At 38.5% G+C, this 20,158-nt stretch overlaps 1 protein-coding gene across 5 annotated transcripts in view; it reads left to right on the top strand.

Annotated features, from left to right (window-relative positions):
- The window catches only part of TMEM245 (transmembrane protein 245), a 100,696-nt gene that overhangs the window by 38,727 nt on the left and 41,811 nt on the right, over window positions 1–20,158 (top strand). For all 5 annotated transcript variants that reach the window (XM_027034781.2, XM_027034780.2, XM_053204838.1 and 2 more), the window contains 4 exons: window positions 661–765; window positions 6,682–6,764; window positions 12,247–12,337; window positions 19,300–19,398. In XM_027034781.2, coding sequence (XP_026890582.1) covers window positions 661–765; window positions 6,682–6,764; window positions 12,247–12,337; window positions 19,300–19,398 — 378 coding nt within the window. The remainder of the gene's footprint in view (window positions 1–660; window positions 766–6,681; window positions 6,765–12,246; window positions 12,338–19,299; window positions 19,399–20,158) is intronic.

A 20,158-nucleotide genomic window follows, 5' to 3' on the forward strand; every position in this document is an offset into this window, starting at 1 on the left:
AGGGAGACACAGAATCTGAAGTAGGCTCCAGGCTCTGAGCTGTCAGCACAGAGCCCGACGCGGGGCTTGAACCCACAAACCGTGAGATCATGACCTGAGCCCAAGTCAGATGCTTAACTGAGCCACCCACGTGCCCCTAGAATGTATATTTTTCAGAGTTTATTTTGAGAGAGACAGAAAGCATGTGAGTGAGGGAGGAGCAGAGAGAGGGAGAATCCCAAGCAGGCTCTGTGGGGGCTTGAACTGAAATTGTGAGATCTTGACCTGGGCCAAAATCAAAAGTTGGACGCTTAATGGATTGAGCCACCTAGGTACCCCGAGATCTTTTTTTAAAATTTCATTTAGAATATTTACCAGATTCTAAATTACAATTTGAAATGCAAATATACCACTGTGTGAGAATTCAAACATAAATACAGGTTATGTTCAAATTGACTGCCATTCTTAGATATGATGATAATAAATTCTTTATATAACAATGGTAATTAATGCTGTTAATTTTCTGAAGTTGCTTATGGCTTTCACTGCTTTAATCGTTATGCCACAGTTTGATTTGCAATGCTGAATATCCTATTTTGTCTTAATGATGTTTGAATACATACGCATTTTTATTAAGTTGTGCTTGAAAGATAAGTAATTCTCTTTTTCATTTCTGTACAGATGATCATCTGGTTGGAGAAGATGTTAGACAAAATAATTAGCATTTTCATCATATTTTTATTAGTGATAGGAACCCTTCTTTTAGCCCTACTCCTGACTGCAAAGGTAGAGTATAACAATTACTATTGCCATTAATAAACTCTTAATTGTTATAATTGTAGTATGCAGAAGAAGTTGGCAGAAGCCAGCATGGAAAATTTACTTTGCTTATAAATACATTTAGCAATTAAATTATTTAAGATTTTTGCATTAGTAATTTTGTCATGAATTTGCCTAACTTTTATTTTTTTTATGTGCATTTAAATTTTGTTATCAAAATCCTCAGATGTAAGTGCAGATGAAAAAATTGATACTGACGAATAAGTGGCTTCTTCTTTCAAAAGGAGAACTATGATCTGGTCTCATGACTCCTAAATTCATTGGTTCTTTGTTTCCTAGATCAGAATTTCTTGATTAGTTCCTTCCCTTCTTGTCTCATTAGTCTTTCTGCTAATTTACCAGGGAATCTTTTTTGTTTTTTTTTAATTTTTTTTTTTTTTAACGTTTATTTATCTTTGAGAGAGAGAGACAGAGACAGAGTGTGAGAGGGTTGGGGGCAGAGAGAGGGAGACACAGAATCTGAAGCAGGCTCCAGGCTCTGAGCTGTTAGCACAGAGCCCAACATGGAGCTTGAACTCACAAGCTGTGAGATCATGACCTGAGCTGAAGTTGGACGCTCAACTGACTGAGCCACCCACCCAGGTGCCAGGTGCCCCTACCATGTAATCTTTATTTCTTACTTTCTAGCTTACAATTCCTCTTTTTCTTCTTAGTTTGGACTATTAGAACATCACAGACTGGGTGGCTTAAACAACAGACATTTGTGTCTCACAGTTCTGGAGGCTGGGAGTCCCAGATCAGGGTGCCAGTATGGTCAAGTTCTTGGCAAAGGGCCCCTTTCTGGTTCTCTTGTGTCTCTTCTAATGGCACTAATCCCATTATGAGGGCTCTACCTTCACAACCTCATTACTTCCCAAAGGTCCTGTCTCTCTCTCTCTCTCTCTTTTTTTTTTTAAACGTTTATTATTGAGAGAGAGACACAGAGTGTGAGCAGGGGAGGGGTAGAGAGAAGGGGAGACCCAGAATCTGAAGTAGGCTCCAGGCTCTGAGCTGTCAGCACAGAGCCTGACGCGGGCTTGAACTCACAAACTGTGAGATCATGACCTGAGCCGAAGTCGGTTGCTTAACCAACTGAGCCACCCAGGAGCCCCCCAAAGGCCCTATCTCTTAACCATCATATTGGAGGTTAAGATTTGGACATAAGAATTTTGGGAGTCTACAGACATTCAGAGTTTAACACCCTTCTTTCATCTAAGAAAACCATTCTCCAAAGTGCTACTAAAATTTTCTCTGTATTTGATACATCTTCCTGACTTTTAAAACAAATGTTTATTCTGTATCTTAATCTTTATCTGAAATCCACTGAACTTCTCATCCTAGGTTTTGATATGTTGTTTTTCTAAGAGTTGTGAAGTTTATGTGAAATCATGGACATGAAAAATTTTCATATAGGTGCGCCTGGGTGGCTCAGTGGGTTGAGGGTCTGACTTTGGCTCAGGTCATGATCTTATGCTTTGTGGGTTTGAGCACCCTGTCAGGCTCTGTGCTGACAGCTCAGAGCCTGGAGCCTGCTTCAGATTCTGTGTCTTCCTTTCTCTCTCCCCTCCCCCTGCTCGCTCTCTCTCTCTCTCTCTCTCTCTCTCTCTCTCTCTTTCAAAAATAAACACATTAAAAAAATAAAAATAAAAACTTTTTTTTTCATATAGTGCTGTAGAGGTATGGTAGTAAACGTTATCAATGGATAATCTGATACGTAGACTTTACTAAAGCATTGCATTGTTTCCTGCTCTGTCAGTTACCACTTGGAAGTCCTGTTCTCAGTCATTCTCAGCCTCAGTGTGTCCTCAGTCTTACCATTTGCTCCTAACAGCCTGCGCTCTCCATATTTCTGTTTCAGTTTCTGTGTAGTTCTTATCTGTTCTTTGGATATGAATCATGTATAGTCACTTATAGAGACTGTATAGACTTTTTAAAGACCTTTTTTGTTTTTATTTTGCCTGAACCTGCCATTATATATTCTTATCTCCTATTCTAGCTCCTAGAGAAATTTTACACCAGTATGATCTTCCGTTTTCCTTTTTCCTCTCTCCTGCTCTTCTTTCCCTTTTGTATTTCTTTGCATGGGGTCTTCTTGCCTGCTTATCTCAATTATGTTCATTTTTTTTAAAGTCCTTTTTCTTTGTTCAACCTATGCTTCAGTGAGCTTTTACTTTCCTGAACTTTGATAACATTTATTACCGAACCACTTCTTTGTGGTCTAGGACTCATGCAAACTGAGTTTTTGAAGGAAACTTACTGGTTATCTAGTCTTTTCTCCCAGCCAATAAAGGGATTATTCTCTAAAACACCATGAGGATATCCACTTTAATGTCTAATAGCCATTTCGAATGTAGTATGTCAAAAACAGAATTTCAGATCTTTTCTTGCTTATCTGTTCTCTTCCTCATAGTCTATTTCAGTGTAAATGACTACTCCATCCCACTTGCTTAGGTGAAAAGCCCCAGAGTCATCCTTGACTACTTCCCTTTTGTATCCACATCCAATTAGTCAGAAAATCCTTTTTGGCTTCATCTTGGGGTAGTAGCAGGGCAGCAATGTCAGGTAGTTCCTTTCCATCGAAAGCAAGAATAAAACAGTATAAAATTATTAAAAACACCATACTAGGGCATTGGAAAACCATTATGCAACAGTTTGAGGAGTATTTGCTCATGAAAAACTGTTACTGCATCTATAAAAACAGATAGTTTGTGGTTTTCTTGCTTGGAGATATTCTTATCCCACCTAGCTTGGACAGCAGAAGCCTGTAGCTTTTCCCATGGAGGTGGTAGACTTGACTTGGGGCTGACAACAGAGTAGCTGTAAATTAAAGGGGGGAGATTCCGGAAGCAAGAGAGCCATGAAGAACTTAATAATAAGAGCATTAATAAACCATGCATCCTAGACTGGTATATGGGAGACCCCATGGAGTCCTGTGAACATTGAAAGCCTGGAGAGATTTGCAGATTGATTATGCCTTTGGATGCATTTCTCAATTCTCATACATCTCAGGCTGCAGGGGATGAAGATTCCTATCGTGAAATATCTGGGCATGATTTCTGCCAAAATCGTTTGCTAACTGCTAAGCTGTGCAGGTTCAGGGGAAGGCTTTAGGCTTTAAAAAAATAATAAGATGAGAACACTGAGCAGAGACATCAGTGACAGGGAAGGCAGATTTTGCGGTTTGACTGTAGATAAGTCAATTCCTTACTGAAAGAAACAACAGCTCTCAGAAAAACAAAACAAAATCCAGAGTTTCTACAATGCATTTTTTTAAATGTCTAATTTCCAACCCAAAATTATTAGACACACAAAGAAACAGAAAAGTATGACCTGGTGAGGAAAAAAAAAAAAAAACAGTCAAAGAAGTGGATATTTAAGTGGCTCAGATGTTGGATTTAGTAAACATTTTAAAGCAGATATTATAAATAGATCTGCATATATATATGTATGTATATATAAATATATCAAAAGAAGTAAAGTATGTTAATAATATGTAAACAAATGCAGATGCTCAACAGAGAAATGGAGACTATAAAACAGAACCAAATAGAAATCCTAGAGATGAAGAGAGCAATAACTAGTGAAAAATTTACTAGATAGGCTTAACAGCAGATTTGGGATCCAGAAAAAAAACAATGAGTGAATTTGGAAAAAGATGAATAGAAGGTATCCAATCTGACACAATATTTGTCAAATAGTGGATGAGGGGAGACTCAAAGATTTGTAGGACAATATCACAGATTCTAACAGATACATAATTGACATCCCAGAAAGTGAAAGGAGAAAGAGTGCAAAAAATATTTGAAGAAATTATGGCCTACGTTAAAAAAATTAAAAAAGAAATTATGGTCAAAAACTTTTCAAGTTTGATGAAAAACATTAAAATAGCCAAGAAGCTGAACAAACCCTGAGTGGAATAAATGCATATAAAACAAATACATACAAAACAAACCATACCTAGACAGATCATAGTCACCGAAAGCCAAAGAGAAAAAAATCTTTAATGAAGCAAGAGAAAAATTATGTATCACACACAGGAGAACAACAAAACAATGACTTCCTATAATAAACCATGCATACCACAAGACATTGGAATGATATATTCAGTTTTGGGGAAAAAAAACAAGTGGTCAGTCAAGAATTTTATAATCAATGAAACTATTCTTTAAAAGTACAGGCAAAATAAAAATATTTCTAGATAACCAAAACTGAGAATTTGTTTATAGCACACCTGCACTTTAAGGAACGCTGAAGGAATTCCTTCAGACTGAAGAGAAATGACTCTAGAAATAACTTACGTCCAAAGGGAGGAATGAAGAGCATTTGGTAGATATGTGCATATATATAAAAATTATATCCCCCACCCTTTTTCAGTTTGTTCAAATAACAGGACTATTTAAAAGTTTTAACACTGTATTGTAGAGTTTATAATACACATAGATGGACTATGTATGTATAACCATAGCACAAAGGAGAAGACTGGGATACAACCATAGTGGTATGGGGTTCTTATAAATATTTTATTGGAAGTAAGTCAGCATTAACTTGAGGTGATCTATGATGAATTAAAGATGTGGTAAGCTTAAGATAAATAAGCTTAAGGTAAATAGCAACCACTAACAAATTTTAGAGGAACTGAAATGGTATACTAAGAAATGTTGCTTAACACAAAAGAAGGCAGTAAAAGAATACCAGTAGGGATGAAACAGAAGACAAATCGCAAAATGGCAGACTGAATCCAATCATATCAATGCGTATATTAAATATGAAGCAATTAAATGGCAGAATTTTCAGACTGGATATAAAATAGCAAGCTCCAGCTAAGTGGTATCTGTAAATGATACCCTTTAAGTTCTGAGCCCTAAAAAGTTTGATAGTCAAAAGATGAAAAAAGATACACCCACCACTCACACTGTAAACGTAAGGTTTGTAGGGTGATTATATTAATGTAAGAGCAGATAGTTTAAACAAACATTACTGAAGGTAAGTAAGAAATAAGGACTTGTCATGACGATAAAAGAGGTAACACTGCAGTAGGATTTACCAGTTTTAAAATGTGTATATTCCTAACGGTAGAGCTAAATAGAAGGTGAAGCAAAATAGTCAGAATTAAAGGAGAAATAGACAAACCAGTGATTATGGTTAGGGATTCAGTAATACTCTTCTTGTGGTAACTGAGAGAATAAGTAGATAGAAAACTAGTTAAGAATAGAAAAGGCTTGAAAAACACTGTTAGTCAATGTGAAGACAACAGCAGAATGATGTTCTTGTCGAGTGAGCACGGAATACTCACCAGGGCAAACTGCCTGGTATGCCCAATTTGAAAATAGTAAAATATAGAGCATATTCTCTAAGGCTGGCTTGTTCCATTTTGTCTGTCTCATTTTTTGGTTATTGAGCAAGCTAAATTCTGAGATACAGTTTCAGCTGGCTTCCCTCCACGCCCCCCTCAGAAACCTTGCTAAGTTCTTTATTTGCTTGTTTGTATGTCTCACACTGTTTCATAATTCTATAAGCACTGTTCATGCAGTGTTGATATTGCTTATATGTACTATACACACACGTGTGTGAAATTAATGTATTTATGTATTTGTCTTGTGTATATGTATAAATATTTGTATGTACCTATTCACATGTTGTTTTTCCTTAAGTTGTTGAGCTTCTTGAAGGTAGGGAGCTTTTATGTACTTTTTGTTTCCCATAGTGAGTGTCATAGGACATTATGTATAACAGCTGTTCAGTACAGGTTTCTAAATTAATTGAAACTAAGATGTGTAATTATTTAACTCTAAAAGCATTGTTCCAATAATAGTGTGGAAAAATAAATGTTAAATTGGGCTTATTTTTTATTGAGATTGTTTTTCTCTCCTATCCATAATACAGGTACATCAAGAGAGTGTGCACATGATTGAAGTCACAAGCAATTTGATTAATGAGACTCTAGCAAATCACCCTGAGTGGGCAAAGTAAGAGTATTATTTTGGCAAAATAGAAATGAATGGTCTACGTTCAGTATTTGCACAAAACGATCTTATCTTCATTGATGTTATCTATATTGGAAGAGAAAAGATGGAGTTTGCCAAAGCTTTGATGAATGTTGTTGTTTTTGCATCAGGACAGCATGTATTGGGGGATGGTGGGAGAGGGAAGTGTGTACGATTTTGGGAACAGTTTATGGTAAATGACTTTGTATTTGAATTGAGATTTATAGTTTACAACATGTATATGATTTGCAAAGGCCTTTCACCTACACTTGTATGTAGGTGTTCATCACAGTGACTGAGGAGGTTGAAGAGACTATCCCCATTTCACAGATGAGGAAGCAGAATCAAAGGTTACAGAATTGGAGATAATCCCCCAGTGGCAGGGTCAGTAGTGTTTTCACATTGTGTCATTTTGGAGGCAGGGTAGGCAGTCTGTGGCTCAGGGCCAGATCTAGCCACCTGTTTTATTGGAACACACCCATACCCATTTATTTACATGTTGTCTGTGGTTGTTTGGGGGGGGGGGGGTGCAAGAACAGGTAGAATTGAGTAGTCATGATACAGATTTTATGTCCCGAAAAGCCTGAAATATTTTTACAGATAACATTTGCCAACCCCTGTCTTAGATAGGGTCTCTTTTTTACTTGTTTAATTTGGCTTCTGTGACAAGGGTTTTATGTCACCCTGTTGAATTTGATTGACAAACTGTATGGCCTTTTTTTTTTTTTTTTTTAATACCTTCAAAGTAGTCACTAATGTAAGTAGGAAGTACTCTGTAAGTTTTAGGATTACAAATTGAGATTTCACTTGCTTTTCTACTTTGAATTGACTTTATTCCTTTATGTAAAACGTGCAAAGGACGTTTCTTGAACTTGGTTTAGAATCATATTTGAATATCCTTAAAAAGGACATCTTGCAAAATGTGTTTCACACTCAAAGTGCTTGTCCTTAATATTCCTGGTTAGTTACCAATTGCAGTATATCCGTAGAAAGGAACAGCATTTCACTTAGCATTCAGTGACAATAAACTGTACATGCAGCAGCATGGATAGATCTCAGAATAAGTATGCTGAGTGAAAGAAGTCAGGCAGAAAATAAAAACAAAAAACCCCAAAAAACCAACAACTGATACAGTATGATTCCATTTATGCTAAGTTCTGGGAAATGCAAACTAATCCATAGTGACAGAAAGATCAGTGGTGTCTGTGAATAGGGGTGGGCCCCAGGAAGGGAGTACATAGATGCACAAGGAAACTTTTGAAGGTGGTAGATAATGTTTATTATCTTGATTAAGGACAGAAGAAGAGAAGTGGCATAATCAGATTTCATTCTAGAACAGTCTTTCCCTCTATACTATGGAGAAAAGATGCACAGCATATAAGATTTGAGCCTTTTAGAAGTAGATGAGAGGTGATGAAGTCCTTAATTGTGGACATTTGTAGTGGAAATGAATAGGGTTAGTAAGATCTTAAGGAGGTTGGTTGGTGGTCAACTGGATATAGTTGGAAGAAATCTAGCATGACTTTTGTTTCTAGCTTTGAAAGTTGGTTGATGATGGTAGATTCACCTAGATAGGAAGTAGAGGAGCAGATACGGTGGGAAAAAGAATTTGCTTCCTTTTTTTATCTTTTGTGTTTGAGGTGCCTATGGTAGGCAGAGGCATCTTGAAGACCATTGGTGTTTAGTTCAGGAGAGTGATCTGGAGTGAAGTTAAAAATCAGGCAGCGTTAATATCTCAAGGGCTCCTCTTTCGGCGGTCATTCTCCTGTAATGGAAATAAGCCCAGAGGCCCTCTATACTGGTTTTCAATGGCAATAGGACTGTCACTGCTACTGTATTGAAGGCACACACAATCTGGGGAGCCCCAGATCAGAGCAGTTTAGAAAGTTGGTTGTTTTTATTTTTAAATTTTGTAATAATTCTAGATTCACCAGGCATGGCAAAGAAAGCCATAGGGAGGTCCATGGACTCTTCAGCCCACCTCCTCTAATGTTGACATCTTGCATGACTATGATACAATAACGAAACTAGGAAATGGACATTTTGCTAGTGTTACATGCATTTGTGTATATGTGTGTTTACAATTTTATATGTGTAGCTTCCTATAAGCTATCAAGACCATCAAGAACAGAACTGTTCCATAACCACAGGCTTCCTCATGCCACCCCTTTATAGCCACACCTACCCTCTACCTTCTCGTTTAACATATCCCTAACGCTTGGCAACCAATAATCTGTTCTCTGTATCTATAATGTTGTTGTTTCATGATTGATACATAGATCAAATCATAGTGTATGTAACCTTGTGAGATTGAAAGATTGGTAGTGAACAAAGTTCACTACTCATAATTCTGTTGAAGTTCATTGAAGACATTGTAGGTATCATTAGCGTGTTCCCTTTTATTGCTGTGTAATATTCCAAGCAGGAAGATGGAAGGAATTAAAAGCTGTTTAGGCTTTGATCATCTGTGGGAAGTCTGATTCTTTTGCGACAGATTAATGGAGGTAGACATGAATTAATACTAATGGTTCTTGCAATCTCAGTACTCAGTGGATTCCTGTCCTGAAGATGGCAGTTGACTTTGTGGAAAATTCACGTAGATATATCTAGTGAGGGAGATACAGTTAAGAACTGGTTAGATATGCTGTCTTCCGATGTGATGCACGTTTTATATACCCTACGTAGGTACCTCGACTTCCCATGAGTATGTTTTGTGAGCTGGTGGATAAATGACATAGGCAGGGTAGGGTCATCTTCACAGAGCTTCATAGAAAATGAAGTTGGAGCACATCTTTATTCTTGTCTTGAACAATTTTGTTCACTTGGAGCCCATTTCTTGTTTTCTATTAACTAGTCTCAAGCCTGTTGATTCTCATGACCCTCCTCAGGAGATGGCATTAAAATGGTACTGAATGTGATTTAGCCTTCCCTTACTTGGGAGGAATCCCCCAGGCTAAGCTAAGTTGTTTTTAATGGGGCTGTTCTTTTGGTAAGTCACATTGTGATAGAGATTAACCTCTCCCCAGGAAGATGAGGGTAGGCCAGTCCAATTTCTAGGAACTTGGTTTCTCCTGACTGATCCCTCCTGACTTAGTGTAGTAGAATTAGTGATTGGTTCTGGTTGATAATAAGACCAAAGCACATCCCAGTTTGTCTCAGCCAGAGTTGCTCAGGTGTTTCTGGCCCTGTGTCTCTTACAGGGCGCTCATTGTGAGGAGGTCTGGATGGAGCCAAGACCTTTGACTTAGCCTCACATCAGCTCTCCTCTCATCTGGAGCTCTTAGGACACCTGTGTGATGACGTTGGCAAAGTGTTTTCACAGTAGCCAGCAAGAGTTTATCAGGCCTTACAGATGCTTGTTAGTCATTAAGGATCTATTCAGATACTTCTGTCAATCTTCCTACTTTAACACTACAGGTTATGGGGCACCTGGGTGGCTCAGTCGGTTAAGCATCCGACTTGGGCTCGGGTCATGATCTCCCAGTTTGTGAGTTCGAGCCCTGTGTTGGGCTCTGCTGACAGCTCAGAGCCTGGAGCCTGCTTGGGATTCTGTGTCTCCCTCTCTCTCTGACCCTCCCCCACTCACACTCTGTCTCTGTCTGCCTCTCTCTCAAGAATAAACAAACATTAAAAAAAACAAAACACTACAGGTTATAATTTTCCCCATGAAATGTACTACCAGTTAATTGAAAACATTCAGCTCCCTTCAGAGCACTGATGAACCTGTAAATACTAGGATAATTTAAAAGGTACTTAATTTCTCCCAAATCCCATCTGTGTTTAAAGATCCCAGTTTCCTGTTCACATACTTAGATTATTATATTTGTAATCATCTCTTTTTGTCCTACCTGCTGAGAAATACAGTTATAACAAGTTTTGTCCTACTTGATGAGAAATAGTTGAGAATTTGCCGAAAGTTTCACAAATATTTTATTTGGAGTGTAGGAAGAACTGGTTAATATTAAAGGTTGAAACCATTACTAATTTGATGTTCCACTTTTTTTTTTAATTTTCTTTTAACATTTATATATTTTTGAGAGACTGAGCACAAGTGGGGAAGGGGCAGAAAGAGAAGGAGACACAGAATCCGAAGCTCACTCCAGGCTTTGAGGTGTCAGCACAGAGCCCGATGTGGGGCCTGAACCCACAAACTAGGATCACGACCTGAACTGAGTCAGATGCTTAACTGACCGAGCCACCCAGGCGCCCCGACATTCCACTTTCTAATGTATCCAGAATGCCTTTTGCTCTGATTAAAGATCATTGCTGTCCTAGGCATCATTACTTTGTGGCTGTAGTGGCAGTTGGTTTTGTTTATGACCATCTTTCTCTCTCTCTCTCTCTCTCTCTCTCTCTCTCTCTCTCTCTCTCACACACACACACACACACACACACGCAAGTTACCACTTCTGATTTACTATATAAATTACTACAAGTATATAAAACTGCTGTGAGTTGTGAACATTGCAGATTTGACTTGACTCACTATTTGACTCTTTCCCATAAGCCAGCTTTGTGATGTGTGTCATATTTAGGCCTCAGGAAAGTACTTAGTTACTGCTTGCCTTGGCCTTTGGGCATCACTCATGTATAGTTGAGATAAGGACTATTATATTTGTGAATGTCAACATCTCTAGTAAACAATCTCTTGAGGTACAATTTAAAGAATATATGAAGATATTTCTTGTTGAGGAAACATTGAGTATATGTAACATATTCTTGATTAAGGCAGATGATGCAGCCTGCGTAGTTAACAGGAAAGTGAGGAGTCTGTCTCTCAAAGCACAAGGAGTAAAGCTTGTAGATGGAGCTCCTTGTATAGCTGAAACGCTGCTCAGGAGGTCCTCATATCTTAAAAAGATCTCCAGTGAGTACGAAATTGAAAACAATGATTCACCCTCTTAATTTTCTTGTTTTCTTTCTGAGTTTTTCACATTCTTAGACCAGTGGTTCTCAAACTTCAGCATGTATCAGAACCATTTTTAGGGCTTGTTAAGGTACAGATTGCTGGGCCCCTGCCCAGTTTCTTTTTCAGTAGATCTGGAATTGAGCCCAAGAATTTGCATATCTAGCAGGTTTCCAAGCAGTTCTGATGCTGCTGGTCCATGGACCACACAATGAGAACCTCTGCCCAGGTACTGACTATCCCATTGTCCCAGAACCACTTCTGCTGGTGCTGAATAAGGCAGATAACATGTATGGACAGAGCAGAATGAAAGGGAGTTTGTGGGGGAGAGTGGGTCTAATAGCTAAGGAAAGCTTGAAGGGAATCTTAAATGGTAGAAATAAGCATTAGGGTCGGAAGTCAAGGCTTCCTACATATGATTCATTTGTAGCCGTGTGTGATAACTGATCAATAATTTGTCAGTTAATGATTGTTTAAATACATTGAATTCCAAGAGTTATTGGTGCAGTACACTAAAAATATGCTAGTTTTTAATTTTTTCTTTTTCTTTTAAATTAGTTGGCTTCCTGAAGCTCAGGTAGTCCAAAGAGCCCTCAATTCTGCGGCTAACAACGTGTATCAGTATGGAAGAGAGTGGATAACCCACAAGGTAAGGGAGGAGCCTCTCTTTGTGGCTTTCTCTTTGCAGGTTCTTCATTGGTAGGACTTAACTGCTTTAATAAAGTATAAATGGAGATTCTGTTTAGAACAGTTTGTTTTTGAAATAGGCTTAAATCTACTAGACAACAAGAAATGTACAATGAAATTAAACTTTCTGGATGATTGTATTTAATAGTGCTAGTGGGGCGCCTGGGTGGCTCAGTCAGTTAAGTGTCCGACTTCAGCTCAGGTCATGATCTCACAGTCCGTGAGTTCGAGCCCTGTGTCAGGCTCTGTGCTAACAGCTTGGAGCCTGGAGCCTGCTTCAGATTCTGTGTCTCCCTCTCTCTCTGCCCCTTCCCTGCTCATGCTCTGTCTCTCTCTGTCTCAAAAAAAAAATAAAAACATTAAAAAAAAAAAAAGTGCTAGTAGCCTGAACAGAGAGATTTGTCCTTTGCTTCTTGTTCAAGGTAGATATTCATTCTGTCCTAATGCACAAATAATGATCATTAAGATTGGTCAAATAAGGCTTTGTGGAGAAGAAAACGTTGTTAGCAAATATTAAATATTATCTGCTGGTGACTGTGGTTGGCATTTCTAGTTTGTTTCTTTTCATCTTTCCCAGAAATTTGCAGTAGTCTGAATTATTTTACCCAGTTTACAGAGGAAGAAACAGGCTTAGCAAGACTAAGTAAATTCCCAGTGGTCACGTTGTGAATTGCAGACTTGGTTTCAAACTGAAGACTAATTCTAAATCCCTTGTTGTTTCTACTATAGCATGCTAGAAGTTCATGCCCAAAACTGGGTTAGGTGCTTTATTTAACATGGCACTTGAGAGAAACGCTGAAGGAATTATATGTCTTAGATGAATAAAGAGAAGGAAGAGTGTATTTTAAGGAGTGTTTTTGTGAGCCAAGATGTGGAGACAGGAGTCTGCTTGAGGAGATTAGTCTATCTGAAGCTTTGCGGAAGGAAATGAAGGATAGAGGAAAAGGCACAGTTATTGCAGGTAAGGGTTAGACTCCATGGGACAAATTTGGGATATCCTTTTATTCTCTACCCCCCAATAGTGCCTATGAGAAGGACAGTAATTTGGAGTTTTAATAGATTGAAGTAATTAGGATCATCTAGGGATTAACAAGGTTTGTTGCAGTTAGATGTATGCCCAGAAAAAAAAGTATTGGTATGTGATTCCTTGTTCAAAATTCAAGAACGAAGTCTCAAAAAAAATTATCTTGGAAATTACGCTGTCCACCTGTGTATAGTAATCTACCTAAGGATGGAATTATTGTTGAGTAAAAAGTTAAGAGAAAGATTTGTGTTACTGATTTTCTTGAGCCCATACCAGGTAACCAAATCAAATGCCACATGGAAGTCTTCAAAAAATATTTGGTGAATAAGTGAAAGATAAGTCTATTGGTATAGATTTCATAACTATCATAGAAGAAGATCCAGCCATTGCAGAAGCCTCTTAGACCTCTAGAAATATATTGGCTGACTTACTCTGCTGAAAGCATAGTATTTAATTTTTTGGCTTATATATTTGTTTTGGTATATAATTTGTATTCTGAAAATCTACCTACTTGGGGAAAGCTGGAGAATGTTACTTAGAAATTACTTAGAGAAAAGATAAGTTTGAAACCTTTTGTTCGAGATTCTAAAAGGAAAGACAGCTGAAGAGAGAAGAGTATTGCTAACAAAGATGGTAACATACTCATGGTCCTGATTTAGAAGACATGAGGATAATATCTAAAACCAGCCATTGAATGTGTATTGACTGACGAATGGATAAATAAAATGTGGTGTATCTATATACGATTACCTGCCATAAAAAGGAAGGAAGCACTGATACATTCTACAATATAGATGAACCTTGAAAACATTAATGCCAGTTGAAAGCAGTCATAAAAGAACACATACGTATGATTCCATTTGTATGAAACATCCAGAAGAGGCATATCTATAGAGACAGTAGAGTAGTGGTTTCCAGGGGTAGGGAAGATTGGGGGAAATGGTGGAGTGACTGCTAAGAAGTATGGCGTTTCCTTTTGGGGTAAGGAAAATGTTTCAAAATTGCTTGTGGTGATGGTTGTGTAAGTTTGAATATACTACAAGAAATATTGAATTACTACACTTAGGTGGGTGAATTGTAAGGTGTGTGAATTATCTCAATAAGGTTGTTTAAAAAAAAAAAGAACCATTGAAATTATAGGGGTAGCTTTTCTTTTTTTTTCTTTTTTATTTTATTTTATGAAATTTTTTTTCAATATATGAAATTTATTGTCAAATTGGTTTCCATACAACACCCAGTGCTCATCCCAAAAGGTGCCCTCCTCAATACCCATCACCCACCCTCCCTTCCCTCCCACCCCCCATCAACCCTCAGTTTGTTCCCAGTTTTTAAGAGTCTCTTATGCTTTGGCTCTCTCCCACTCTAACCTCTTTTTTTTTTTTTCTTTTCCCTTCCCCTCTAGGGGTAGCTTTTCTAATAAGCTCAGATCTTATCCAGCTAAGAATCATGTAAGAATTGGGTCTCAGGAGCAAAAGTGTGGAAGGGTCTGAAGCTAGGGAAAAAGGTCATGCTCAGAAAGGGAAGACAGTTTTTTTGGGGTGTGTTTAGGTATGAGCAGAGAAGGTTCCTGTCTTCCTTCCCCCGTCTATGTTGTCAGCCTTATCTCCTGTATCCTCTATGCATTATTTGGGTTTTACCAAGGCCTGCTAGTTTGCTGTTTTCTCAAATCCAGCTTATTTTCTTCATTCAGCATCCTTGTTTGAGCTAACCTTCCTGCCTCATAAGTTTTTTCCAAAATTTGTACCTGGAGGCAGGAGGAGAATAAGTCATGAATGGGTTTTCTCTGTCCCTTCTTGACTATGACTAGAATGAAGAAAGTGACAGCCAGTCCACAAATGTGCCAGGCACTGTCCTAAGTGCTGGGGGAAAGCAGGAGACCAGAAAGAGTTACCACCCTCCTGGAGCTTACTCTGGTGAGCGGGGGTAGACATGAAACATGTCAACAGGTAACCGTTTCAGATAGAAAAGTGCTGTGATCAGGTAACATGGTAGAGAATGACCTGGGGTGATACTTTAGCTGGAATGCCACAGAATGTCTCTGAGAAGGTGATCTTTCCACTAACACTGGAGATCTGGGAAAAGAAAGTTTCAAGTTGCGGGCATAGAAAATTCACAGGCTCTGATATTGGAGCAAGATTGGTTTAAGGAAAGAAAGAAGGCCAACGTGGCTGGAACAGGGGATGTGGTAACAAGACTAGCCATAGGTCATAACAAGAAGTTGGGATTTTATTTTTGTTATGAAGGTAAATACAGATTTAAAACAAAAAGGGATGTGACCTGATTTAGGATATTCAAAGCTCATTTTGGCTCCTTTATGGAGAGATAGGCAGGAATGGAGAAGGCAGGGCCCTGGCTAAAAGAATATTATTCCAACAGTCTAGAGGAGATTTTGAGAACTTTGACTAGGATGGTTGAAGTGGGAATTGAGAGAAATGGTCACATTTAACTTGTATTTCTGAGGTGGTTATGACAGGAATTACTCATGGATTGGGTATGGAATGAAAGGGAAAGAAGTTTTTGGTTCGCCTGACTGGAAGGGTAGCTGTGCCATTTACTGAGATGAACAGATCTTGGAGGTTGTGGGGGGTCAGGCGGGTTACAGATAGATCGAGCTATAATTTTGTTTGGGGCGTGCGAAGTTTGAGATCCCTGTCAGATTTCTAAGTCGAGATATCAGAAAAGGCATTTGGACATACATAGCTGGGGCTCAGGGGAGAGATCTGGGCTGTAGGTGGAAGTTTGAATGTTGTCAGACTCACTCTACCTGTTACTCTGCCCATTGGTGGAGGTGAACTGTATTAGTATGATAAGGCTGCCCTGACAGAGTATCACAGACTGGGTGCTCAGACAACAGAAATTTATTTTCTTACAGTTCTGCAGGCTGGGAGTTCAAGATCAAGGTGTTGGTGGGATTGGTTTCTTATGGGGCCTCCCTCCTTGGCTTGTAGATGCCTGTGTCTTCTTCACATGGTCTTCTGTCTGTGTGTGTCTGTCTCCTAATCTCCTCTTTTTGTAAGGACACTGATCAGGGGTGCCTGGGTGGCTCAGTTGGTTAGGCGACTGACTTCAGCTCAGGTCATGATCTCACGGTTTGTGAGTTCAAGTCCTGTGTCGGGCTCTGTGCTGACAGCTCAGAGCCTGGAGCCTGTTTCAGATTCTGTGTCTCCCTCTCTCTCTGCCCCTCCCCTACTCTGTCTGTCTCTCTGTCTCAAAAATAAATAAACATTAAAAAAAATATATTTTTTTAATTTATAAGGACATTGATCTTGTTGGATTAGGGCCCACCCTAATGACATCATTTTAATTTGATTACCTCTCTAAAGACCTTATTTCCAAATACAGTCACATACTAAGGTATGGGGGGGGGTTAGGATTTAGGAGGGACACAATTTATCCCATGACACGGCCTAAGGAGAAAGTACATATAGAAGAGGACCAAAGATAGGTTCTTAGAGCAGCTTTTGAAGGTCACAGAAGCAAGCCAGCAGAGAAGGTGGAGGAGGAGTAGTCTGTGAGGTGGGGGGGAACAGCCTGTGTTTATCTTAGAGGCTGAGAGAAGATGTTTCCAGAAAGACTTGGTCAGCCTGTGGCAAATGGCTGTTAAGATTCCAAGCAAAGTGAGAACAGAGAACTGCCCACTGACTTACCATCCCCATTTTATAGATGAGGTTATTCACCTTAAGTTACCCAGCATTCAAATGGCATTCTGACAGCTCTTAGTGCTTCACTGTCTTTCGTCTGCAAAGAGCATCTCAGACACCACCAATAATAGCTGTGCTTTGGTGATTGTAGAGTTGTTTACTGTTGAGCTGTGCTGAAGTGGATGCCAGTTTGCGATAGTGCTTTATTGTGGTGAATGCCGCTATGCGGACAGCCTAGACTGGGGGCTCTTCTGGTTAAAGGGTGGGGGGGGGTGGTGTCTCAGAATCTGAGAGTAGAGGGACAGAAAGAACTGGTACTAGGCAGTCTGTGAGTATCTGGCAGTCATGATACCCAAAAGACAAATTTAAAGTAATTAAAAGAAGACCAGGGCTAATTGTGGCTTTTAGTTATTTTGGACAATTTGCTGTGTTAGGTGTTTTTTGTTCATAGGTTATATATGCTGTAGTTGAAAGAGTACTAGAGAGTTTTTAATCCTGCCTCTACCAGTTAGCTGCCTGACTTGGGCCTGCCGTAGGTTCTTTCTAAATCTGTTTTCTCATCTTGAAAGAACAAAGGTGATAAAGACCTTTTTCTGACCTAACCCTTGGGGTTGTTGTAATGATCACGTAATGTAGGTGAAAACCATTTGTAAGTTGTAAAATGCTATACGAAGATAATGGCTTCTATTATATTTACTAATTTGTGTTTGGTTTATGAATAAAGTATAGAGAAAAACATTGGGCGGATATGTTTGTACCAAATAAGTCTAAAAACTGGTTCAGATATCTGTAAGGACAGCATCAAGTAAGCAAAAGGTGTGGGTAGGCCACACAAAAGAAAATACTCATTGAAAACCAACACAGAAAAGTTGTCACTATTGTACCTGAAGAAGAAAAGTATTCGGTTACAATTTCACAGCTATTAAATTATCTAAAAATGTATCAATCCATAAGGCTTTGGGAAAACTGGTTTATTCATACAATGTTGGAAAATGTTAATTGGTATACTCCCTATGGAAGACAGTGCATAGCAAGAGCTATTAAAGTGCCTATTTCCTTTGATTCCTATACATTTATCATGCTGTTAATAATAATAAAAAAAAAGTTGTGTATAAGGACATTCATTGCAGTGTTATTTGTGACATTAAAAATTGGGAACCATCTCCATATCCTATGATTGGGTAATGATAAACTAATATCAGAACTTAAGGTAGAGTGTGCAACTCTTGATCTTGGGGTTGTGAGTTTGTGCCCCACCTTGGGCATAGAGATTACTGAAAAATAAAATCTTAAAAAAAAAACCAAAACTAATATGGAACCATTAAAAGTAAGGATGAAAGTGATGAAGTGATGAAAAATTCTAAATTATGTTTATAAACATAAAAAGTCGCAGAGGATATAGAATAACGGAAGCATTTGTGGTAAGGAAGTGGGACTACAAATCAGTGTTTATCTTTTAAAAAATGTTTTTACTATTATGCTATTGTTTGTTTTTAGAGTGTGCAAGCAGGGGTGGGGGGCACAGGTGGGGGGAGAGAGAATCTTAAGCAGGCTCCACACTCAGCATGGAGCCCAATACATGGCTCCATCTCATGACCCTGAGATCATGACCTGAACCAAAATCAAGAGTTGGACGCTCAACCAACTGAGCCACCCACACACCCCTATGTTATGGTTTTAATAACAAAAATGTGGCATATTATAATGAATAACTTTCCTCGAAGTTATCTTGTCTCACTGTACTTGATTCCCACAAACCCTGAAGCCAGTCTCATCATCAGTCATAACTCTGAGACCTGATGCCTCTTAGCAAACTATGGGAAATATTTGTGTTTATAGCTAAGGTCCTAAAATTTTACTTGAAGTTCTGTGGTAATTCTTACACCAGTGATAAAGGTAACATGAGATTTCTGTGTAATGGATAAACACTTGGGCCACATGCAACATATTTGTCTCTGGCCAGATAAGATTTGCTAAGTCAGTGATCATGGCTTCACATGTACCTTTCTCTTGCAACCTGAGGTGGCTCTCTTAGAGACCCAGAAATAGAGGAAAACAAAAAGCCAAAAAAAAGCAAGGAAATTTGCTGGGAATATTGAAGAGTACAGAGTTTAAGGAAAGATTATAAGATGGCTAGAGGCAATTAAATAGTCTGGAACATTTTAGTTTGATTTGGAACAAATATAAAGACCCAGCATGAATCAATTTTACTGGATTGTTGCCTGAGATATTAAACCAGATTATATCTATTTCTTCCAGCTTCATAAAATTCTGGGAGATAAGGTGAACAATACTGCTGTAATTGAAAAGCAAGTACTAGAACTTTGGGACAGATTGTATCATTCTTGGTTTGTAAAGGTAAGTTATTAGATGATTTCGATTTTAAACTTATAAAGTCCTTTTATTTTACAGATTCATTGACTAGATACATATTGACTAGATAGATATTAACATTGGATGTCATTTATTGAAATTTGGAAGCTACAGGGTCTTAAACCTCAGGTCACTAAAAGTCAGCTTGAGTTGATGGTTAATCTCCATGGCAGAACCCGCCTGTCACTGTGCTGTATTGTATTCCATCCTCTGTTCATTGTTTTACTTTTTAAAAAATACTTTATTTATTTTTGAGAGAGCAAGCAAGTGGGAGAGGGGCAGAGATGGGAGACAGAGGATCCGAAGCAGGCTCTGCCCAGACAGCAACGAGCCCAATGGAGGGCTTGAACTCCCAAACTGTGAGATCATGACCTTAGCCCGAAGTCAGATGCTCACTGTGTGAGCCACCCAGGCACCCCTCCTCTGTTCATTATTTTCAACAGCATCTCATCTCTGTACAGTTGAAATGTAACATAAACCACAGATATAATGTTAATTTTTTAATGGCCACAATAAAAAGCTAAAACAGGTGAAATTAATTCTAAAAATATTTCACTTACATCACTATACCCAATATATTATTGTTTCAGTATATAAGCAGTGGAAGAAAAATCTTAATGCAATATTTTATAGCCTTTTTTTTTTTTTCCCTATAAGTCTTGGAAATCATATGTATTTCGTACTAATACTACATCTCAGTTTTTGGACTAGCCACATTTGAAGTGCTGATAGCCACATGTACATA

This window comes from Acinonyx jubatus, chromosome D4 (assembly GCF_027475565.1).
Source record: "Acinonyx jubatus isolate Ajub_Pintada_27869175 chromosome D4, VMU_Ajub_asm_v1.0, whole genome shotgun sequence".
NCBI lineage: Eukaryota > Metazoa > Chordata > Mammalia > Carnivora > Felidae > Acinonyx > Acinonyx jubatus.